Source organism: Salvelinus sp. IW2-2015, unplaced genomic scaffold (assembly GCF_002910315.2).
Source record: "Salvelinus sp. IW2-2015 unplaced genomic scaffold, ASM291031v2 Un_scaffold2093, whole genome shotgun sequence".
Lineage (NCBI taxonomy): Eukaryota > Metazoa > Chordata > Actinopteri > Salmoniformes > Salmonidae > Salvelinus > Salvelinus sp. IW2-2015.
Window position 1 is genome coordinate 58,437 of NW_019943432.1, and position 23,347 is coordinate 81,783.

A 23,347-nucleotide genomic window follows, 5' to 3' on the forward strand; every position below is an offset into this window, starting at 1 on the left:
CGACGTATAGTCTGCTTGATTGCTTTGCGGAGGGAATAACTACATTGTTTGTATTCTTCCATTTTCCCAGGTTAAATGCGGTGGTTCGCGCTTTCAGTTTTGAGCGAATGCTCCCATCTATCCACGGTTTCTGGTTGGGGTAGGTTTTAATAGTCAGTGGGTACAACCTCTCCTATGCACTTCCTGATAAACTCATTCACCGTATTGGTAAATGTGTCTATTATTTTCTGAAGCTACTCTGAATATATCCCAGTCTGCGTGATCAAAATAATCTGGAAGCGTGAATACCGATTGTCCTTACCACGGGTGCTTCCTGTTTGAGTTTCTGCCTATACGAAGAGAGGAGCAAGATGGAATCATGATCCGATTTGCCGAATGGAGTACGGGGGAGGTTCTTATATGCATTCCGGAAGGTAGTGTAACAGTGGTAGAGTTTTAGCCGTGCGAGTACATAGAGTTGATAGACTTTCGGGAGCCTTTTCTTCAAGTTTGCTTTGTTAAAATCCACAGCTACAAAAAATGCAGCCTCAAGATATGTGGTTTCCAGTTTGCATAAAGTCCATTGAAGTTCTTTAAGGGCCATCGTGGTATTGGCTTGAGTGGAGGATATAGACGGCTGTGGCTATTATTGATGTAAATTCCCTCGGGAGATAGTACGGTCGGCATTTGATTGTGAGATATTCTAGTTTGGGTGAACAGAAGGACTTGAGTTTCTGTATGTTATCACAGTTACACCACAAGTCGTTAGTCATAAAACATATACCTCCACCCTTCTGCTTCCCGGAGAGATGTTTATTCCTGTCGGCACGATGCTTTGAGAACCCAACTGGCTTTATGGAGTCAGACAGAATATCTTGAGAGACATCTTCCGTGAAGCAGAGTATATTACAATCCCTGGTGTCTCTCTGAAAAGCAACTCTCGCCTTGAGCTTGTCAACTTTATTATCCAGCGATTGGACATTAACGAGTAAAATACTCGGGAGCGGTGGGTGGTGTGCACGCTTTTTAAGTCGGACCAGAAGACCGCCCCGAGTACCTCTCCTCCACCGTGCGTTGTTTTGGGTCAGACTCTGCAATAAGTTCAACTGCTCTGGGGAGAGCAAACAAAGGATCTGCTCCAGGTCGTAATCCTGGTCGTGATGCTGGTAGTTCTGGTGAGTTACCGCCGCTATAATATCCAATAGTTCTTCCCGGCTGTATGTAATGGCACAAAACAATTCTAGAGCTAATTCCGTAAAAAAATTGTACATAAACAAACAAAATACTGCAGTTTCCTACGAGCTAGTTGCGATGCTGCCATCTCTGTCGGCGCCATCAAAACTGAAGATACCCTAAAAATGCAAATACATCCATCAAAATAACAAGACTACCTGCAAAACCTGGGATCCGCGTGGCCAAAACAAACCCCTTTTATGCACAACAGTATGTAATTTCTCATTGTTTTCACATTAAATGCAAATGATAAGCACTGTTAGGCAAAATACTAGACACAACTCTCTACACAGGACACAAACCTATTGTGTACAGAATGTCAAACTAAACTAAATTAATATCACAGTAAATAAAAGGTACTCCCATATCTTTTACCATTAACATGTAAACTCTCTTTGTACAGTGACTGGTTTTACAATACTAAAATCACAATTGCCCTTTCAACACCTCTTCTCTTTGATTTATCTTCAATGCATTGTAAACATTTACATCGTTACAATATACAGCACCGGACACTTTTGCAATTCTAAACAGTATCAATTTAGGTTTAGTGAAATTCTTCCTGCTTTAGTATTAGATGCTAATTCTGAGAACAAGAATACAGCTGTCTATGAAATAGTTGATTACAATCTCGTACCATTTACTCTATTTAATAGAAAAATATATTTTATTGATGGTCATAGTATCACACCTACTCCTGCTCTTTCCCTCCAGCACTCGACATTGCCGGTCTAGTATCCACCAGTCCTGGCCACCCACATTGCACACACCTGGCAACCATCATTGCGCACAGCTGCTCCCATCGTTAAGCTCACCTGGACTTCATCACCACCCTGATTACTCTCCCTTCTAATAGCCCTCACCAATCTCAGTCATCAGGCAGAATTGGTTCTGTTTTCATGTCCTGATGCGTCTCTTGTTTTGTACTTGCTATGGTCGTTATTATTAAACTCACCATCTGCACCTGCTTCCTGACTCAACGTTACAGATAGTTAGTATTTGTTGAGCCATTATGTGATGAATGGTGAGATGACCTTGTCATTCTATGACAAATGATACTGTTTGCGTGGGCTGCGTTATCCCTGTTTTGAGGAAAGTGTTCAAGCAATTGAGAAACTAACAGTGTTGTTGGACATGATTTATACAATTTACTTTGTCTTGTGTAGCTGTTGTCTACTGTTTTGCAAAAAGTTTCTTGTGTACAAGTGGGACTACTGTTTTACAAAAAGGTGTTATGCATCAAGTGTGAAAACATTGAACTGTGCAGAAAAGGTGACTGTTTTGGTACGTAGGTTAAGGTATCGTTCACATGGAGCCCCGTTTAAGTTATCAAGCCATTTTGTAAAAATTATAAAATGTCCAGGGTAAAGATTATTAAGATGACATTTTCTCTGAGGGTAGTAACTTTGGTCCTCCCTCCTTTCTGTCTCAGACCGGGTCCAGGAGGAGATCAGCAGGGTTATAGGAAGTCGTCAGCCCTTAGCAGAGGACAGGAWGAACCTGCCCTACACTGATGCAGTGATCCATGAGACCCAGCGACTGGCCARCRTTTTMCCCATTGCCATCCCTCACACCACCAGCCGGGATGTCACCTTCCAGGGATATTTCATCAAGAAGGGGACGCTTGTGTTTCCTCTACTGACGTCTGTCCTACAAGATGGAAGCGAATGGGAGAGCCCACACACCTTTAACCCCGCCCACTTTCTGGATGAGGAAGGTCGATTCGCCAAGAGGGATGCCTTCATGCCCTTCTCTGCAGGTGAGTTCCACTGTTTCTGTATCCATACTGACTGGGTAAGTGAATCCTTCTATGGTACTATAAAATTAAGAGTTTGGGGAATTGCTTTTAACCAGGGAGAGTTTATGATATAAAATGTGTGTACAATTTATGTCAACTATAGGAAATCTATGTAGACCTAATTGTTATAGGTTGTCTCATTTGACCTTCTTCCAGGTATTAGGGTGTGTCTGGGGGAGGGTCTGGCCAGGATGGAGCTCTTCCTCTTCTTCACCTCCCTCCTGCAGCGCTTTCATTTCTCTCCTCCTCCTGGAGTAACAGAGGATGATCTGGACCTCACACCGGCCGTGGGGTTCACCCTCAACCCTTCACCTCACCAGCTGTGTGCTGTGAGCCGGGTCTGAGATGAGTCTGGGCCTAATGTATATTATACATGAACAAATGCTCCACTTTAGACAAACATGCTGAAACAGCTTATCTCACCGGCTGTGCTGTGAGCCAGGTCTGAGATGAAACCAGTCCCTCAATGGTTTTGATTTAATTAGATTGCTCTACATTCCGACAATGTAATTGATTGATACAAAGCACCGCTATTATGTATGTACAGAATGCTTGTTTTTGCTTGCTGTCCTGCCTTGTCTGGGACTGGACAGCTGTTGCCAAGCTTAGCAAAGTCAATTAGTATTCTAGCTAATGTTATCAGTAGTTGACACTAAGATATACAGTGGGGAGAACAAGTATTTGACACACTGCCGATTTTGCAGGTTTTCCTACTTACAAAGCATGTAGAGGTCTGTAATTTTTTATCATAGGTACACTTCAACTGTGAGAGACGGAATCTAAAACAAAAATCCAGAAAATCACATTGTATGATTTAAGTAATTCATTAGCATTTTATTGCATGACATAAGTATTTGATACATCAGAAAAGCAGAACTTAATATTTGGTACAGAAACCTTTGTTTGCAATTTCAGAGATCATACGTTTCCTGTCGTTCTTGACCAGGTTTGCACACACTGCAGCAGGGATTTTGTCCCACTCCTCCAAACAGACCTCCAGATCCTTCAGGTTTTGGGGCTGTCGCTGGGCAATACGGACTTTCAGCTCCCTCCAAAGATGTTCTATTGGGTTCAGGTCTGGAGACCGGCTAGGCCACTCCAGGACCTTGAGATGCTTCTTACGGAGCCACTCCTTTAGTTGCCCTGGCTGTGTGTTTCGGGTCGGGTGCTGGAAGACCCAACCACGACCCATCTTCAATGCTCTTACTGAGGGAAGGAGGTTGTTGGCCAAGATCTCGCGATACATGGCCCCATCCATCCTCGCCTCAATACGGTGCAGTCGTCCTGTCCCCTTTGCAGAAAAGCATCCCCAAAGAATGATGTTTCCCCCTCCATGCTTCACGGTTGGGATGGTGTTCTTGGGGTTGTACTCATCCTTCTTCTTCCTCCAAACACGGCGAGTGGAGTTTAGACCAAAAAGTTCTATTTTTGTCTCATCAGACCACACAACCTTCTCCCATTCCTCCTCTGGATCATCCAGATGGTCATTGGCAAACTTCAGATGGGCCTGGACATGCGATGGCTTGAGCAGAGGGACCTTGCGTGCGCTGCAGGATTTTAATCCATGGTTTTCTTTGAGACTGTGGTCCCAGCTCTCTTCAGGTCATTGACCAGGTCCTGCCGTGTAGTTCTGGGCTGATCCCTCGCCTTCCTCATGATCATTGATGCCCCACGAGGTGAGATCTTGCATGGAGCCCCAGACCGAGGGTGATTGACCGTCATCTTGAACTTCTTCCATTTTCTAATAATTGYGCCAACAGTTGTTGCCTTCTCACCAAGCTGCTTGCCTATGGTCCTGTAGCCCATCCCAGTCTTTTGCAGGTCTACAATTTTATCCCTGATGTCCTTACACAAATCTCTGGTCTTGGCCATTGTGGAGAGGTTGGAGTCTGTTTGATTGAGTGTGTGGACAGGTGTCTTTTATACAGGTAACGAGTTCAAACAGGTGCAGTTAATACAGGTAATGAGTAGAGAACAGGAGGGCTTCTTAAAGAAAAACTAACAGGTATGTGAGAGCTGGAATTCTTACTGGTTGGTAGGTGATCAAATACTTATGTCATGCAATAAAATGCAAATGAATTACCTAAAAATCATACAATGTGATTTTCGGGATTTTTGTTTTAGATTCCACCTCTCACAGTTGAAGTGTACCTATGATAAAAATGACAGACCTCTACATGCTTTGTAAGTAGGAAAACCTGCAAAATCGGCAGTGTATCAAATACTTGTTCTCCCCACTGTATACCCTCGTGGCTATGTTTTTATATGACTAGCCAGATCTGCTAGCTAGAACAAATAACTACCACTAACTAGCTAGTTCCAGCTGGAGTGGAAGTTCAGCTGCCTACTTTCCCTCCATTAGTGGTTCCAGTTGTTGAAGGAGACTTGAAACCAAAAGACAGCATTTACACAGGAAACCCAATTCTGATCTTTTTCTACTGTTTAGTCTTTTGACCAACCAGATCAGCTCTTTTGCCTACAATTGGACAAAAGACCAGAATTGGGCTGCTTGTGTGAAAGCAGCCAAAAGGTCTCACTAAAAGTTGTTTATAAACTGTTCGCTAGCTGGGGGCTAGTTTAAGCTACTCCTTGTCCATTGACCTTAGCTAGTGGTTAGCTTGAGCCACATTAGCTGCTAGTGACTATTTACATATACAGTGAGGGGGAAAAGTATTTGATCCCCTGCTGATTTTCTACGTTTGCCCACTGAAAAAGAAATGATCAGTCTATAATTTTAATGGTAGGTTTATTTGAACAGTGAGACAATAACAACAACAAAAATCCAGAAAAACGTATGCCAAAAATGTTATAAATTGTCTATGGTCTACTCCAGAAGTTTGGATTTTAAATCGAACAATCACTATGAGGTTAAAGTGCAGACTGTCAGCCTTTAATTTGAGGGTATTTGTATTAATATCAGGTGAACCGTTTAGAAATTACAGCACTTTTTGTACCCATTTTAGGGTACCAAAAGTATTTTGACAAATTCACGTGTAGTAAAAAGTGAAATATTTGGTCCCATATTCATAGCACACAATGACTACATCAAGCTTGTGACTAAACATTTGCTGTTTGTTTTGGTTGTGTTTCAGATTATGTTGTGCCCAATAGAAATTAATAGTAAATGTATTGTGTCATTTTGGAGTCACTTATTGTAAATAAGAATAGAATATGTTTCTAAACACTTCTACATTAATTGTGGATGCTACCATGATAACAGATAGTCCTGGAGTATAGAGCCATAAGAATGGAAAAAATGCTTCATTGTCTCAATAATTACAGAGGGCGCTGTATAAGAAATGTATACAAGCAGATGTTTGCATAAAGTGTTATGCATATTCTATATGTGTATATCCTGATAGATGTACAACATGTTCCCCTGGCTGGGTCCATGGATTAAGGACCAGACACGTCTGAAGAAGAATTATGCCGATATTAAAGTGGATGTTAGAGCTAGCGAGGGGCTTGAAGGGGACCCTGAACCCACAGATGCGTGGAGGCTTTGTGGACTCATTCCTAATACAGAGGCAGAGCCTGGAGGYACTGTAGGATATTAAGTTTATGCTGAATCTGAGTCTTGCATCAAATTGTCGCCCACCCGAAAGTATGTTACAGGGGTTAAGATAAATTCCCGGGCTGCGCTGCACGTGTAAAATGGAGCCGAAAGGGTTTCAGGAGTATTTCCCCCATGTGGATCTACCTTCACATTTACCGCGATCGTTGTCGATACCCCGAGACAATTGTTCTGTCTATATCTAGATAATTAAATAGCAAATTTTAACACCATCACAGCTTACCGTGAAATAGACACATTACTTGTTCGGGAATTCGTAACGGGCACTTTTTAATGTGAATTACACGATTTTCTTCATAATGCATTTTGTGTGTATCACACGATGTAACGTGACAAAATGTGGAGAAGGTCTGAATACCTTCCTAATACACTTTATATCATGTTCTGCTATTTGCTCATAGTATCCTATTCATTCCAAAATATGTTAAACAATGCCTGGGAAATGTTTTTGTTATTTACAACCTCATGCAAATCACATTAGCAAATCACATTAGCCTACGTTAGTTCAACCGTCCTGCCTGGTGGACACGGATCCTGTAGAGGCCATCAATGCTCTCTGTCTTAAACTGTAGGGGACATCTGTGATTCCTCTATTGATGTCGGTCCTGCACGACGAGAGCGAATGGGAGAGCCCGCCCACTTTCTGGATGAGCAGGGATGATTTGTCAAGAGGGATGCAGTCATGCCCTTCTCTGCAGGTATATTTAAAAACGAGCTGTCACAACAAAAATAAGAAGATTGAATACGGTCTGTGTGGCATTGGTAGTAGTCAAATACATAAATTCTAGTCACAATTTACTAGAAAGTGTCAACACAATAACTTTAGACATAAGGTCAGTATTTTAATATTCAGTCTAAAAAGAGAAAGTCTGAGATGTACTTGTGATGTCTCTGCTTTCCTTGACAAATTTGAAGGTTGGGTTTAGATTTAAAAAGTAATGCCCACTAACACACGCATGATTGGTGTTTAATGTAAACACCACCCTGAATATCTGATTTATTTAAATTTTCTCCTGACAAAGTTACCTGAATCTTCAGTAATGTTGGTAATAAACAAGTAATCTTTGTTAATTTATACTTAAATGTATATTTATATATAGTGATCATTTTTCACATCTGTGTCCATAATATACGCCAGGTGTGTCAAACTCAATCAGTGCAAGGGCCATGCTGAAAAAAACACAAATAATTTGCAGCCCAGACATTAGCCTGTTTTGTTTATTTTTACAAAGCAAACAACTGTGGCCCAAACCCAAGGTTTTATTAGAAACAATATGTCCCTCTAATGTCCACTTATGTACATAGGTTGCTGTCTATAGGCCTATCATCAACCAATATTTCTCAAATCCTTTCGGGCTAAATTCCAGCTAAACTTGAGAGACCAAACTTGGATGTTCGGATCCTATTATTAGATTGGATGTGCCCTTACCGCCACTGAGATCCAATGAAGTTATCCCCCCACGCCCCACTCAAAGGATCATATTCATGGTTTGTCAATCAAGAATACAGTCCCAGGATCGGTTTCTTGGTTTGTCATTCAAGATCAAATCAAATTGTATTTGTCATATGTGCCGAATACAACACGTGTAGACTTTACGTAGAAATGCTTGCTTACGAGCCCTTTTCATTGATGCAGAGTTGAATAAGAATAGAACAGTAACACAAGAATGGATCTACAGTATTTCCTCATAGAAGATCCTGTTAGTATTCTAATTCTTTGAACACCTCCTGGCGTTTTGCCCACTATCACATTCTAACTATAGAATTAGAACAGGTATTATATGTCCATGATTCCAACAGTTCAACCAAGTGTTTTGATCTAAATCGCAAGGCAAATCACAATTGCAATATTTGGTAAAAATAAGGACTAGATTTTTCACCTATGTAGCGCAGCACTATGTGGAGTGTGGGAATGATCTCAAATGAGATCAACTTCTGGTTGAAGTTTAATTGAACAGTATAAAATAATCAAAATGGAAAAGCCCCACTGAAATCAATTTGAATGTATGTGGCCACAACTTATACAGCAAATTTAGGACTTTTAATATAATAATAAATTATCATATATTTTGGCCATATCGCCCAGCCCTAGGTTGTTGATATGATCTATAAGATTGTTTTACCTGGCTAATGTTTTCAGGTTTCAAACATTCAGTAAGTAAAATTATAGAATGGACTTAAGCACACTATGCCTGCTTTTAGCTGGCTAATGGTTTTCTTTCCAAAGGACTTCATGACTCAAGCATTGCATTTGTTATAAATGTGACTTTTTCCACATTTTGTTAGGTTACAGCCTCATTCTGAAATTGATTATAGTTTTTTTCCCTCATCAATCTACACACAATACCCCACAATAACAAAACAAAAACAGGTTTTTACAAAATATTTTCTCCTCGCTCCCCTTTAAATATTAAAAACATAAATAACACATTTACTTAAGTTTTCTGACCCTGTACTCAGCACTTTGTTGAAGCACCTATGGCAGCGATTACAGCCTCGAGTCTTGAGTAGGATGTTACATGCTTGGCACACCTGTATTTGAGGAGTTTCTCCCATTCTTCTCTGAAGATCCTCTCAAGCACTGTCAGGTTGGATGGGGAGCGTTGCTGTACAGCTATTTTCAGGTCTCTCCAGAGATGTAAGTTTGGGTTCAAGTCCGGGCTCGGCTGGGCCACTCAAGGACTTCAGAGACTTGTCCCAAAGACACTCCCGTGTTGTCTTGGCTGTGTGCTTAGGCTCGTAGTCCTGTTGGAAGTTGAAACTTCCCCCCAGTCTGAGGTCTTGAGGGTTCCGGAGCAGTTTTTTCATCAAGGATCTATCTGTACTTTGCTCTGTTCATCTTTCCCTCGATTCTGACTAGTCTACCAGTCCCTACAACTGAAAAACCTCCCCACCGAAGGGATGGTGCCAGAGTTTCCTCCAGACATGACATTCTTGGCATTCAGGCCAAAAAGTTCAATCTTGGTTTCATCAGACAAGATAATGTTGTTTCTCATGGGCTGAGAGTCTTTAGGTGCCTTTTGGCAAACTCCAAGCGGACTGTCATGTGCCTTTTACTGAGGAGTGGCTTCCGTCTGTCCACTCTACCATAAAGGCCTGATTGGTAGAGTGCTGCAGAGATGGTTGTCCTTCTGGAAGGTTCTCCCATCTCCACAGAGAATCCCCAGAGTTCTGTCAGAGTGACCATCGGGGTCTTGGTCACCTCCCTGCACCAAGGCCCTTATCCCGGACTGCTCAGTTTTGTCGGGCGGCCAGCTCTAGGAAGAGTCTTGTGGTTCCAAACTTCCAATTAAGAATGGAGGCCATTGTGTTCTTTGGGACCTTCAATGCTGCAGAATTATTTTCGAACCCTTCCCCAGATCTGTGACTCAACACAAATTTGTCTCTGAGCTCTACGGACAATTCTTTCGACCTCATGGCTTGGGTTTTGCTCTGACATGCACTGTCAACTTGTGGGACCTTTATATAGACAGGTGTGTGCCTTTCCAAATCATGTCCAATCAATTGAATTTACGACTGGTGGACTCCAATCAAGCTGTAGAAACATCAAAGATGATCAATGAAAACAGGATGCACTTAAACTCAATTTAGAGTCTTATAGAAAAGGTCTTAATACTTTGTCGTGGTAATTTCCTGTATTACTCAATAATGAGAGAGCAAACCCACACAAGTCAGAATTATATTATAAAGTCCTTTAATTATATATGAGCTTCACCATAGCCCTTTTTGACTCTCAGATCAATTCAGTGTCTATAAATGAATTCTCCGAGAGTGCTTACACACAATTTTAGAATCTTTTATAGCCAAGATACACCCCTCCTAACTTACATGACGAACCATAGATCTTAGTAACAGTTCACAAAGAACATTTTACTTGAAAGAGGAGTATAGCATTAGCTATAAATTATCGTTCAGTTTGGTCTCCTAAATTGAGATTCTAATCTCGTTCTTGCTACCACTTAGTACGAAAACATTACCTCATCTAATGGCATATATCAATTGTCAATTCTAGATACTCCCATCTCAATACACCCCTCCTGGACAAGCTCGAAAGGGAGTGATTCTCTAGGTCATATACCATGAAGATGAGTTGAACACATCAGAGGGGTAACACAATGGTTCCAGACACTGCCATTCTCCTCCCTCTCTGGGCCCCAAGTGACTTTTCCCTAGAGAGAAAGGCCAATGCAACTGCCACAGTATAGTCCAAAAGAAGACATTCTAATGACAAGCATAAAGATATCTAAAACATCTTATTTATATATGTTACCTAACTAATTCTTATTCAGCCACGACAACTTAATGAGGTATGAGGTATCTGTTTGTGGTCTGATACATTTGCAAAAATGTCTAAAACTGTTTTTGCTTTGTCATTCTGGGGTTGTGTGTGTAGATTGATTTTATGTTTTTTAATACATTTTAGAATACGGCTGTAATGTAACAATGTGGAAAAAGTAAAAGGGTCTGAATACTTTCCGAAGGCACTTTATAATACACAGCTGAGGACATTACACTTCTGTGTTGTGCTACCAAAAGAAATTGCTAAATGTATTGTTTGTGTATTAAAAACAAATTGATATTGTCCACAATGATCAACCTAACATCTTGCAGGGAAAGATAAATTGTGGATAAGCTTGATAATATATTATCATCGCCTCTAAGACAGTTATTGAATGATTTTAAATGAAATATTATATATTTTTTACAGTACCAGTCTAACCAGTACCATTCTCTAACCAGAATAGAAGAGGAGTGAGAAGCCCCGGTGCACAACTGGGCAAGGGGACAAGTACATTAGTGTCTAGTTTGAGAAACAGACACCTCACAAGTTCTCAACTGGCAGCTTCATTAAATAGTACCCGCAAACACCAGTCTCAATGTCAGTGAACAGTGAAGAGGTGACAACGGGATGCGCCTTCTAGGCAGAGTTCCTCTGTCCAGTGTCTGTTCTTTTGCTCATCTTAAAACTTCTTATGGCTGAGATCCCGTTAACGGGATCGACTTGACAACAGCCAGTGAAAGTGCAGGGCGCCAAATTAAAAAAAATCTCATAAATGAAATTCCTCAAACATACATTTAAGGTAATTGTTATACAATACAAAAGGCCTCGCACACTGAGCATCTATTGCAGGTGCATGGATCAATTGAACAAGATGAAGAAAGAACCAACTGCTCTGATAGTATCACGATATTTAATAGCTTACGTATCCCAACGCCTCGTCAGACTTTACAAGTAAACTGTGTAAATCAGCACAGTGTCGATTGTTAAAAAAGGCTTTACGACGAAAGCACACCAAACGATTTATGTTAGGTCAGTACCAAGTCACAGAAAAACACAGCCATTTTTCCAGCCAAAGAGAGGAGTCACAAAAAGCAGAAAGAGATAAAATGAATCACTAACCTTAGATTTTCATCAGATGACAGTCATAGGACTTCATGTTACACAATACATGTATGTTTTGTTCGATAAAGTTCATATTTATATCCAAAAATCTTAGTTTACATTGGCGCGCTTTTGTTCAGTAATGTTTTGCCTCCAAAACATCCGGTGATTTTGCAGAGAGCCAATCAATTTACAGAAATATCATAATAAACATTGATAAAAGATAAAAGTATTATACATGGAACTTTAGATAAACTTCTCCTAATGCAACCGCTGTGTCAAAATATTTTTTTTTAAATTACGGAAAAAGCACACCATGCTATAATCTGAGTACAGCGCTCAGAGCCCAAACAAGCCATACAGATATCCGCCATGTTGTGGAGTCAACAGAAGCCAGAAATAGTATTATAAATATTTCACTTACCTTTGATGATCTTCATCAGAACGCACTCCCAGGAATCCCAGTTCCACAATAAATGTTTGTTTGTTCGATCAGTCCATGATTTATCTCCAAATACCTCCTTTTTGTTCACGACGTTTGGTACATAATCCAAATGTGCAGGCACTAGGTCCAGACAAAGTCAAAAAATTCCATTAAAGTTCGAAGAAACATGTCAAACGATGTATAGAATCAATCTTTAGGATGTTTTTAACATAAATCTTCAATAATGTTTCAACCGGAGAATTCCTTTGTCTTCAGAAATGTGATGGAACGGAAGTCGCTCTCACGGAGAGCGCATGGTCAGCTCATGCCAAGACACCTGACTCAAAAGCTCTCCTTCCTCATTCTTCACAGTAGAGCATCAAACAAGGTTCTAAAGACTGTTGACATCTAGTGGAAGCCTTAGGAAGTGCAATATGACCCCAAAGACACTGTATATTGGATAGGCAAACCTCAGATTTCCCACTTCTGGGTTGCCTGCCATAATGAGTTCTGTTATACTCACAGACATCATTCAAACAGTTTTAGAAACGTCATAGTATTTTCTATCCAAATATACTAATAATATGCATATCTTAGCTTATTGGACTAAGTAGCAGGCAGTTTACTCTGGGCACTTATTCATCCAAGCTACTCAATACTGCCCCCAGCCATAAGAAGTTAATCTTTTCTTTTTATTGGCCAGTCGAGATATGGCTTTTTCTTTGCTCTGCCTAGAAGGCCAGCATCCCGTGATCACCTCTTCACTGTTGACATTGAGACTGGTGTTTTGTGGGTACTATTTAATGAAGCTGCCAGTTGAGGACTTGTGAGGCGTCTGTTTCTCAAACTAGACAATAATGTACTGTGTCTTCTTACTCAGTTGTGCACCGGGGGCCTCCCACTCCTTTCTATTCTGGTTAGAGCCAGTTTGCGATGTTCTGTGAAGGGAGAAGTACACAGCATTGTATGAGATCTTCAGTTTCTCGCATGGATAGCCTTAATTTCTCCAGGACAAGAATAGACTGACAGTTTCAGAAGAAAGGTCTTTGTTTCTTGCCCTTTTGAGCCTGTAATCAAACCCACAAATGCTGATGCTCCAGATACTCAACTAGTCTAAAGAAGGCCAGTTTTATTGCTTTCTTTAATCAGTACAACAGTTTTCAGTTTGTGCTAACAATTGCGAAAGGGTTTCTCAATGATCAATTAGCCTTTTACCATGATAAACTTGGATTAGCTAACACGTGGCATTGGATCAAAGGAGTGATGGTTGCTGATAATGGGCCTCTGTACGCCTATGTAGATATTCCATAAAAAATCCGCCGTTTCCAGCTACACCAGTCATTTAGAACATTAACAATGTCTACACTGTATTTCTGAATCATTTTATGTTATTTTAATGGACAAAAATGAGCTTTTCTTTAAAAAACAAGGACATTTCTAAGTGACCCCAAACTTTTGAATGGTAGTGTATATATTTATTTATAGAGGAGACCTTTTCTAGAGCCAACTCATGGTCAGGAATACAGGAGACGGTGGTTTTATCAGAGTAGAACATGTCATGTAAAAACCCTTAAGCAGAAACATAAAAAAAAAAAATCTTAATTAAACCCTGATTAGTATTTTGCCGTTTCTATCTCTAATACATCCTATGGGACAATTATCCCTGAGTCATATATGCAAATACTCCACTACACAAATATTTATGGGGGTTATTAGTAAGAATTAACTCATCATGAAGAGTAACAAGGGCATGTGGGTTTTGAAAATCTATGCATATAAACTTAAATTGATCTGAAGCCAGGGATAGCTAATCCAGATTCAAATCCCCTAAAATAACCCACTCCAAGGACAGAAAAGATGTTAAACATTCAGATATAGCACCAATAGCATCCGCCATGGCAGCAGGGGGGCGGTACATACCAGCAACAAATACATTTGTATTTTGGTTTATCTACAACCAGGTCATCAAGTTTCTTGGGAACAAAAATATATATTTAATAAGTCAATTTCTGAGCACTTTTACAATGGGCAAATATGTATGGAAGGTTTCGTTCAAATCAAAAGGGGTGTTGTCAAAAAAGCTATTGGATTCTAATGGATTTATCCTGTTTTAATAGGCACTGTTAGAACAGGATAAGACCCTGCTTTAATAACCCATGGAACTTACGACGCGATTGAAACGAAGGAGAAGCTTTATAAACTTTGTTCCTTTATTCTTAACAGGCAGGTGGATGCGACTACCCTCAGAACGTGTTGGACTGCATCCCAATAACTCTAACAAATTTAGCAATACGGCAGACCGATGCTGAAAATTAAGTAAAATAGACTTCACTCTATAAAAATATGTTCGACTACCGTAGTCCGTGTAATTAGATGTAAAAGATATTGGAAGTAGCCTATGAACYGATCATAAACTAAATATAATAATGTTTGTGTGTGTCGCGCAAACTCATTTCTGGGATTGGTTATTATAATGGTACATTTAATGTGTAGTGGTTTCGATGCATATCAGCTTTTTTGATTGAGTTTGCCCCACCAATATTTTCATGTTCAAATCTCAGACCCGGCTCACAGCACAGAGCTGGTGAGGTGAAGGRTKGAGGRTGAACCCCACAGCCGGTGTCAGGTCCAGATCATCCTCTGTTACTCCAGGAGGAGGAGAGAAATGAAAGCGCTGCAGGAGGGAGGTGAAGAAGAGGAAGAGCTCCATCCTGGCCAGACTCTCCCCCAGACACACCCTACGACCTGCGAGAGACCAAAGATACAGAAAATAGCATGAAGTCTGTCCAAAAGGCTACCAGAATTGTTCTTCTTCCAATGAAATGATGTGTTATATAATGAAGTTAATATACCTGCAGAGAAGGCCATGAAGGCGTCCCTCTTGACAAATGTTCCGTGCTCATCCAGAAAGTGGGAGGGGGTAAAGGTGTGGGGGCTCTCCCATTCGCTATCGTCCTGTAGGACCGATGTCAGTAGAGGAATCACAGACGTCCCCTGCAGTAAGGGTGAAGCATAGGACCCCTTATTTTCAGAGTAAAAGTGATGAAACTTGGTTTAATAAATGTGCACACTCAAAAGGAGTGGATTACAACTGCAGGCAGAAATATATACTTACAGCATGCCCACACTCCAAAATGTCACAATAATGTGTTGTGATCTGGATGCCGTCTTTTTGCATCCCCCAAATGTGGAATCCTTACCGATATCATGGATGGTGGTTTGAGAACATTCCAAGATTTGAAAGATACATACATATTACCAGGCAACTCCTTTTTTCTATATTTACAACTAAAGTCAGCTATGCTGGTCTACGGAGTCCCTTGGGAAACCCCAACTACCAAACCATCCAGTGATGGATTTATATACTCCCTCTCCGGCGCTGGGTCACCAGGCTGCTCATTATTACACACACAAACCTGTCACCATCATTACGTGCACCAGCACCTCAGACTCACCTGGACACATCACTGCCTGATTACCTTCCATATATCACTCCTTTGGTTCTTCCCAGGCGTTGTTTCTGTTTCAGTTTCATGTCTGTGCGTTGTTCGTTTTGTTTTATATTATGTTTCGTTTATTGATTAAATGATTCCTCCCTGAACTTGCTTCCCGACTCCCAGCGCACTTGTTACAATATAAAAATATGACCTTGGCATCCTGTAATCCCAACCATCAATTTATACAGGTGGGTGGGAGGCATGGTTTTCAGGTGGGGAGGAGGATGCGGGCGGGTGGATAGGGACTGAAGGGGGAATGGATTGGGCTTCTCTATGCATTTATTTTATTGTTTTTTGAACCTGTAACCTCCCTTCGAAAAAAAAAGAAGACAATATGAAGTTGGTCACAAATAAAAAGAGATTTGGATATCCGGGTATCTGACCTTTTTGATGAAATATCCCTGGAAGGTGACATCTCGGCTGGTGGTGTGAGAGATGGACATGGGTACAATGTTGGCTAGTCTCTGGGTCTCATGGATCACTGCATCAGTGTAGGGTAGGTTCTTCCTGTCCTCTGCTAAGGGCTGACGACTACTATGATGCTGCTGATCTCCTCCTGGACCTTGTCTGAAACAGAAAGGAGGGAGGGTTGGAGTTAATACAGTGAAATGTACACTGAGTTAACAAAAAAAACCTGCTCTTATTCCATGACAGACTGACCAGGTGAAAGCTATGATCCTTATTGATGTCTCTTGTTAAATCACTTCAATCCGTGTAAATGAAGGGGAGGAGACAGGTTAACAAAGGATTTTTAAGCCTGAAGAATATTTAGACTTTATTTAACTAGGCAAGTCAGTTAAGAACAAATTCTTATTTACAATGACGGCCTACCAAAAAGCCTCCTGCGGGGACGGGGGCTGGGATTTAAAATAAGTAAAATATAAATACAGGACAACACACACTACGACGAGAGAACACAACACTACATAAAGAGAAACCTAAGACAACAACACAGCATGGTAGCAGCACAAAACATGGTACTAACATTATTGGGCACAGAACACAGCACAAAGGTAGAGACAATACATCACGCAGAGCAGCCACTGTCAGTAGGACTGTCCATGATTGAGTCTTTGAATGAAGAGATTGAGATAAAAGTGTCCAGTTTGAGTGTTTGTTGCAGCTCGTTCCAGTCACAGCGAACTGAAAAGATGATCAACCCAGGAATGTATGCGCTTTGAGGACCTTTAACAGAATGTGACTGGCAGAATGGGTGTTGTATGTGGAGGATGAGGCCTGCAGTAGATATCTCAGATAGGGGGGAGTGAGGCTTAAGAGGGTTTTACAAATAAAGGTCAACCAGTGGGTCTTGCGACATGGATTGTGTATGCGTGCCATTCAGAGGGTGAATGGGCAAGACAAAAGATTTAAGTGCCTTTGAACGGAGTATGGTGAATGTGCCAAGCGTTTCGGTTTGTGTCAAGAACTGCAGCGCAGCTGGGTTTTTCACACTCAACAGTTTCCCGTGTGTATCAAGAATGGTCCACCACCCAAAGGACATCCAGCCAACTTGACAACTGTGGAAAGCATTGGATTCAACATGGGCGAGCATCTCTGGAATGCTTTCGACACCTTCTAGAGTCCATGCACCAACGAATTGAGGCTGTTCTGAGGAAGATGTTCCTCAGTTAATGTTTAACCTTCATTAACCAAGCCATCCTTATCTAGTTTCATAATATATTCTTCAATCTGGCCCTTTGCCAATGTTTATAACATGTAACACCATGAGTGCTTTACTGTTTCATGTCTGTGTGTCACAGGTGGCACATTAATTGTGGAGGACGGGCTCATGGTAATGGCTGGAACGGAATCGAACACATGGTTTCCATATTTTTGATACCACTCCATTCCAGCCATTATTAAGAGCCGTCCTCCCCTCAGCTGTGGTGTGTGTGTGTGCGTGAATGCGTTTTGTTTTTATATCAATCCTTACCCTGTATATGGGGGTACTTGGCCATTAGCAGCAGACCCCAGTGCAGGGTCGTCCCGGTGGTGTCGGTACCAGCACTAAACAAGTTAGCAACACTAAATACCAGGTTGTCGTCGTGGTAGAAAGAATCCATATTGCCAGATTCCTAACAGAAACAGACCCGCAGATGACATGAGTTATGTACAGTCAGTCTTCGCTCAACTCTTAGCCAAGAGAAACTGGCATGCATAGTATTGATATTAGCCCTCTGATTACAATGAAGAGATAAATGTGTCACACTGTTCTGGGCAGCTTAACTTGGCCCTCTTTAAACTGGACAATAATTAAGTTAAGATCAAACTAGAGCTTGCTTTGTGGAAGGTGGTGCTTCTACACCTGCATTGCTTGCTGTTTTAAGCTGGGTTTTCTTTACAGCACTTTGACATCAGCTGATGTAAGAAGGTCTTTATAAATACTTTGATTTGAAAAAGCAGAGCATCTATTTATCACGGACAGCCTCTTCCAAATCTTTACAATCATTGAATCAACATGTTCTGACCATGAGAGTTTACAATCTAAAATAACACCAAGTACCAGCCACACCATTGATTACCAGATTCAGCTGAGTCCAGAACTTAGGGAATGATTTGTATCAATACAATGCTTAGTTTTGGAGATGTTCAGGACAGTTTATTACTGGCCACCCATTCTCAAACTGACTGCAGCTCTTTGGTTTAGTGTTGCAGTGATTTCACTAGCTGTGATTGCTGACGGGTTGAATCATCAGCATAACATGGAGCACAGGCTTTGTTTAATGCCAGTGGCAGGTCATACAAATAGAAAAGAGTAGAGGGCCAGAGAGGGTGCCATGCAGTACACCACACTTGACATGTTTTAACATTAGAGAAGCTTCCATTAAAGAAAACCCTTTGGGTTCAATTAGATAGATAGCTCTGATCCACAATATGGCAGAGGTTGAAAAAGCATAACACATAGGATTTTCCAACACGTTATGGTCACTAATATTAAAGGCTGCACTGAAATCTTTATTATACATTTCTTTTCAACCAATCATCAGTCATTTGTGCCAGTGCATGTCCAGGTGGTCTTTCTATAAGCATGCCGAAAGTCTTCATTTGTTTACAGCGAAAATAGCATTGCATTTGGTCAAACACCATTTTTTCCAACAGTTTGCTAAGAGTTGGCAGTAAGCTGATAGGTTGGCTGTTAGAAACAGGCCTGAGGACAAACACTTCTCTGGGCTCAGATTAAAAGACAATGACAGGTTTCAATCCCAGGAGGTTGTGTCATTATTGATCGACAATCATTTCTTCACCTCACCTTCAGGCCAGTCAGATGTGCAGCCAGACTTATTAGCCACTCCTTTTGCCCCCCATCTCTGTAACCATACAGTTTTTCAATTCCTCATCAATCCATGGAGACAGTTTCTTAAAAGGTACATGTTATTCAATAACTAGAAGAAGCAAATTTCATAAATGCATCAAGTGCAGCGTCTGGATGCTCTCTTATTAATCACATCAGACCAACAAATATTTTTTACATCATCCACATAAGAGTCACAGCAAAATGTTTTTTTTCTTTTTTTCTTAAAACTGCATTATTGATTAAGGGCTTGTAAGTATGCATTTCACTCTAAGGTCTACACCGGTTGTATTCGGCAATGTGACAAATACAATTTCATTTTGAATTGAAAATTGTTTGTTAATCTCATACACTAATTTTAGTCCCATCTTTTTATTTATTATTAACCATGACGGCGTACCCCGGCCAAACCCTAAACTTCTTATGGACGGTAGGCGTCCCACCTGGCAACATCCGGTGAAAATGCAGAGCGCCAAATTCAAATAAATTACTAATAAAAATTAAACTTTCATGAAATCACACATTCAATATACCAAATTAAAGCTACACTTGTTGTGAATCAGCCAACGTGTCAGATTTTAAAAATGCTTTATGGCGAATGCAAACAATGCTATTATCTGAGGATAGCACCCCAGCTAACAATCACAGACCATCATATTTCAACCTTCAGGCGCGACACAAAGCGCAGAAATAAAGATGTAATTCATGCCTTACCTTTGACGAGCTTCTTCTGTTGGCCCATAAACACCCATAAACGTCCCATAAACATCACAAATGGTCCTTTTGTTCGATTAATTCCATCGATATATATCCAAAATGTCAATTTATTTGGCGTGTTTGATCCCGAAAAACACTGGTTCCAACTTGCACAACGTGACTACAAAATATCTCAAGTTACCTGTAAGCGTTGTCCAAACATTTCAAACTACTTTTGTAATACAACTTTAGGTATTTTTTACGTAAATAATCGATAAAATTGAAGACGGGATGATCTGTGTTCAATACAGGAGGAAAACAATGTGTAGCATGTTTTCTGGTCACGCGCCTCTAACAAACAGTACACTTCACTGGAGCCTCATTCTGAACATGGCTACTTCTCATTTCTCAAAGGAAAAACCTCAACCAATTTCTAAAGACTGTTGACATCCAGTGGAAGCGATAGGAACTGCAGGAAGGTCCCTTAGAAATCTGGATTCCAATGAAAACCATTGAAAAAAGTTGACCTAAAAAAAAAAAAAATCCCGAATGGTTTGTCCTCTGGGTTTTGCCTGCAAATAAGTTCTGTTTTTAGTCACAGACATGATTCAAACAGTTTTTAGAAAACTTCAGAGTGTTTTCTATACAATACTAATAATAAATATGCATATATTTAGCATTCTGGAGCTGAGTAGAGGCAGTTACTCTGGGCATGCTTTTCATCCAAACGTGAAAATGCTCCCCCTATCCTAGAGAAGTTAATCCAGCCGCTGTGTCAGATTTCAAAAAGGCTTTACGTGAAAGCATACCATGCATTACTGAGACAGCGCCCGCATACAAACTAATGCAAAAAATATTTCAACCAGGCAGGTGCGACACGAAAGTCATGAAATAGCGATATAAAAATGCCTTACCTTTGATGACGATCTTCTGTTGGCATCTCAAAAGGTTGCCAGTTGACATCACAAATGGTCCTTTTGTTCGTAAAGTCCTTTTATATCCATAAAAACTCAGTTTAGCTGGCGCGCTTCAGTCAATATCCACCCAGTTTCCCTCATCAAAATGCATACAAAATGAATCCCAAACGTTACTAAGTAAACTTTTCCAACAAGTCAAACAACGTTTATAATCAAAACTTAGGTACCCTAATTCGTAAATAATCAATAAACATTTAGACGAAGAATCGTTAGTCTTTACCGGAGAAAAATACCAAAGAACTGCTCACTTCAACGCACTTGGAAAACACTCAGCCAAAATTGGAGCCACCTAGAAAAAACTAACATTTCTGGCAAATTTTTCCAAAACCAGCATGAAACTCTTTCTAAAGACTGTTGACATCTAGGGAAGCCCTAGGAACTGCAATCTGGGAAGACTTATAATAAAAGTGTTAGCCATGTGAAAATAGTGGTAGGCTGAATTTCTTTTTGGGTGATGGATTGTCCCGGGGTTTCGCCTGCCATATCAGTTTGTTAACTCACAGACATAATTTAACAGTTTTTTGAAACTTAGAGTGTTTTCTATCCAAAATCTATCCAATTATATGCATATCCTAGTTTCTGGGCCTGGTAACAGGCAGTTTAACTTTGGGCACGCTTTTCATCCGGACGTCAAAATACTGCCCCTACCGAAGAGAGGTTAATATGGGCTATTTGTTTTTCCATTTCCGTGTGTAGCTTATCAGAGATAGACATAATATGGAAAATAAAATAAAGCAAAATAAAAACAGATAATCAACACAATCTTTAAATCAGCTTGAGGAACTGTTTTAGTGTTTGAGTCTGAGTTTACATGTGATTCTACTGATACAGAGAACTAGTTAGATCCCCCTCAGCTGTCATTCAGTCAAACTGGTTGAAATCAACATTTCCACGTCATTTTAATAAAATGATGTTGAATCAACGTCGAATAGATGTTGAATGTGACGTCTGTGCCCAGTGGGATGTTAAGTGTTGGACAACTGAAGTTAGTTGTGTTCTTGGGCAGTAAAGGTGAACCACAAGGTGGGTAATAAGCATTATAAAACGGCAGTTTGGTTCCTTGATACTGATTGTCCGAATTCTTAGTAACTTCGACAATATAACACAGGTGTGATGCAAAATGACTCATTTACTGTTCTAATATGTTGGTATCAAGTTTTATAACACCAGCAAGGCACCTCTGGGTTTTGTGGAATATGGCCAATATACAAGGACTGTATACAGGCACTGCACTTCGCGTCATGCAGTGCCTTAGCTGTGGTAAATTGACCATTATACCACACCCCCCTCGACCTTATTGATTATTCTATTCTGTACAGTTATACTGAGCAATATTAATGCAACACTTTGTTATGAATGAGTGAGATGCAGATTCTGCATGAGTCTTCATACCTCCAGGGTCTGCTTTCGGACAAGGAACGAGTCCACAAAGCCTCTACACATCTGAGGTTCAGAGTCTCCTTCAGGACCCTCACCAGCTCTGTCACCTCCATCTTCATATACGCAACATTCTTTTTCAGACGTGTCAGGTTTTATCCACGGACCCAACCAGGGAACATGTTTACATCTAACACAGAGATTCAGGTAGAATACGCATAAAACAATATATATTAATTATAACATAACACAACTATGATTATGATATTAAATACAATGTGAAACACATATGCATAAATGGTAATTATTAGTTGTGACACGCAATAGTGATTTCCAATATATTGATATCGATAAGAGCGAGGCATATTGTAATGTGTTATTATTTTTACTATTCTGTAAAAAGAAACATTACTTTTCCTGCATACACAAAACCCTCAACAGACCTCACAGGCTCTCAATTTAGCATATTAATGAATTGCCTGTTGATTGGTCCTATTATATAGGCCCTCCCTAACTAACAGTTTGAATACAATATTATAATACGAAGATATTCACGCCTGGCCCTACGGACAACTGAAAACAGTTGTCTGAACTTCAAAGAGCATGGAGTGAACAGAAAAGTGAACATACACAGTTGCAATATATTTTATACAAACCGCTAACGATATGGAATCACAAAAATGGTACTGATATTGATATCATTTTGTATATCGTGCCCATCACTAGTGATTATGTAACCCATATTTGTATATAATAATTAAATGATGATAATTAATTGTACAAAATATTTTAGCCATTTAGCAGACACTCTTATCCAGAGCGATTCAACAGTTAGTGCATTCATCTTAAGATAGCTTGGTGGACAATCACATATCACAGGCATAGTAAGTACACTTTCTCAATAAAGTAGTTATCAGCAAAGTCAGAGCTAGAAGGATGGGGGAGGGGGTTATTTAAGATACTCTTTGAAGAGGTAGGGTTTGAGGTTTCTTTCCTGAAGATGGCAGGGACTCTGCTGACCTAGCTTCAGGGGGAAGCTGGTTCCACCATTGGGTTGCCAGGACAGGAGAAGAGCTTGGACTGGAGCTATGAGGATTTTATGTGATATGTTGACAAA

The 23,347-nt window shown here is 40.4% G+C and overlaps 1 protein-coding gene and 1 pseudogene across 3 annotated transcripts in view; one reads left to right on the plus strand and one right to left on the minus strand.

Annotated features, from left to right (window-relative positions):
* The window catches only part of LOC112072931 (cytochrome P450 2K1), a 35,059-nt gene extending 26,270 nt beyond the window's left edge, over window positions 1-8,789 (plus strand). The window contains exons 7-8 of one of the 3 annotated variants that reach the window (XM_024140307.2): window positions 2,645-2,971; window positions 3,167-8,786. In XM_024140307.2, coding sequence (XP_023996075.1) covers window positions 2,645-2,971; window positions 3,167-3,354 — 515 coding nt within the window. In that variant the 3' untranslated portion in view covers window positions 3,355-8,786. Of the gene's footprint in view, window positions 1-2,644; window positions 2,972-3,141 lie in introns of all 3 variants that reach the window. The other 2 variants (XM_024140308.2, XM_070439983.1) reach the window with 2 other exon arrangements.
* A 5,062-nt stretch (window positions 8,790-13,851) lies between these two features.
* Window positions 13,852-23,347, minus strand: part of LOC112072929 (cytochrome P450 2K1-like) — a 15,202-nt pseudogene continuing 5,706 nt past the window's right edge.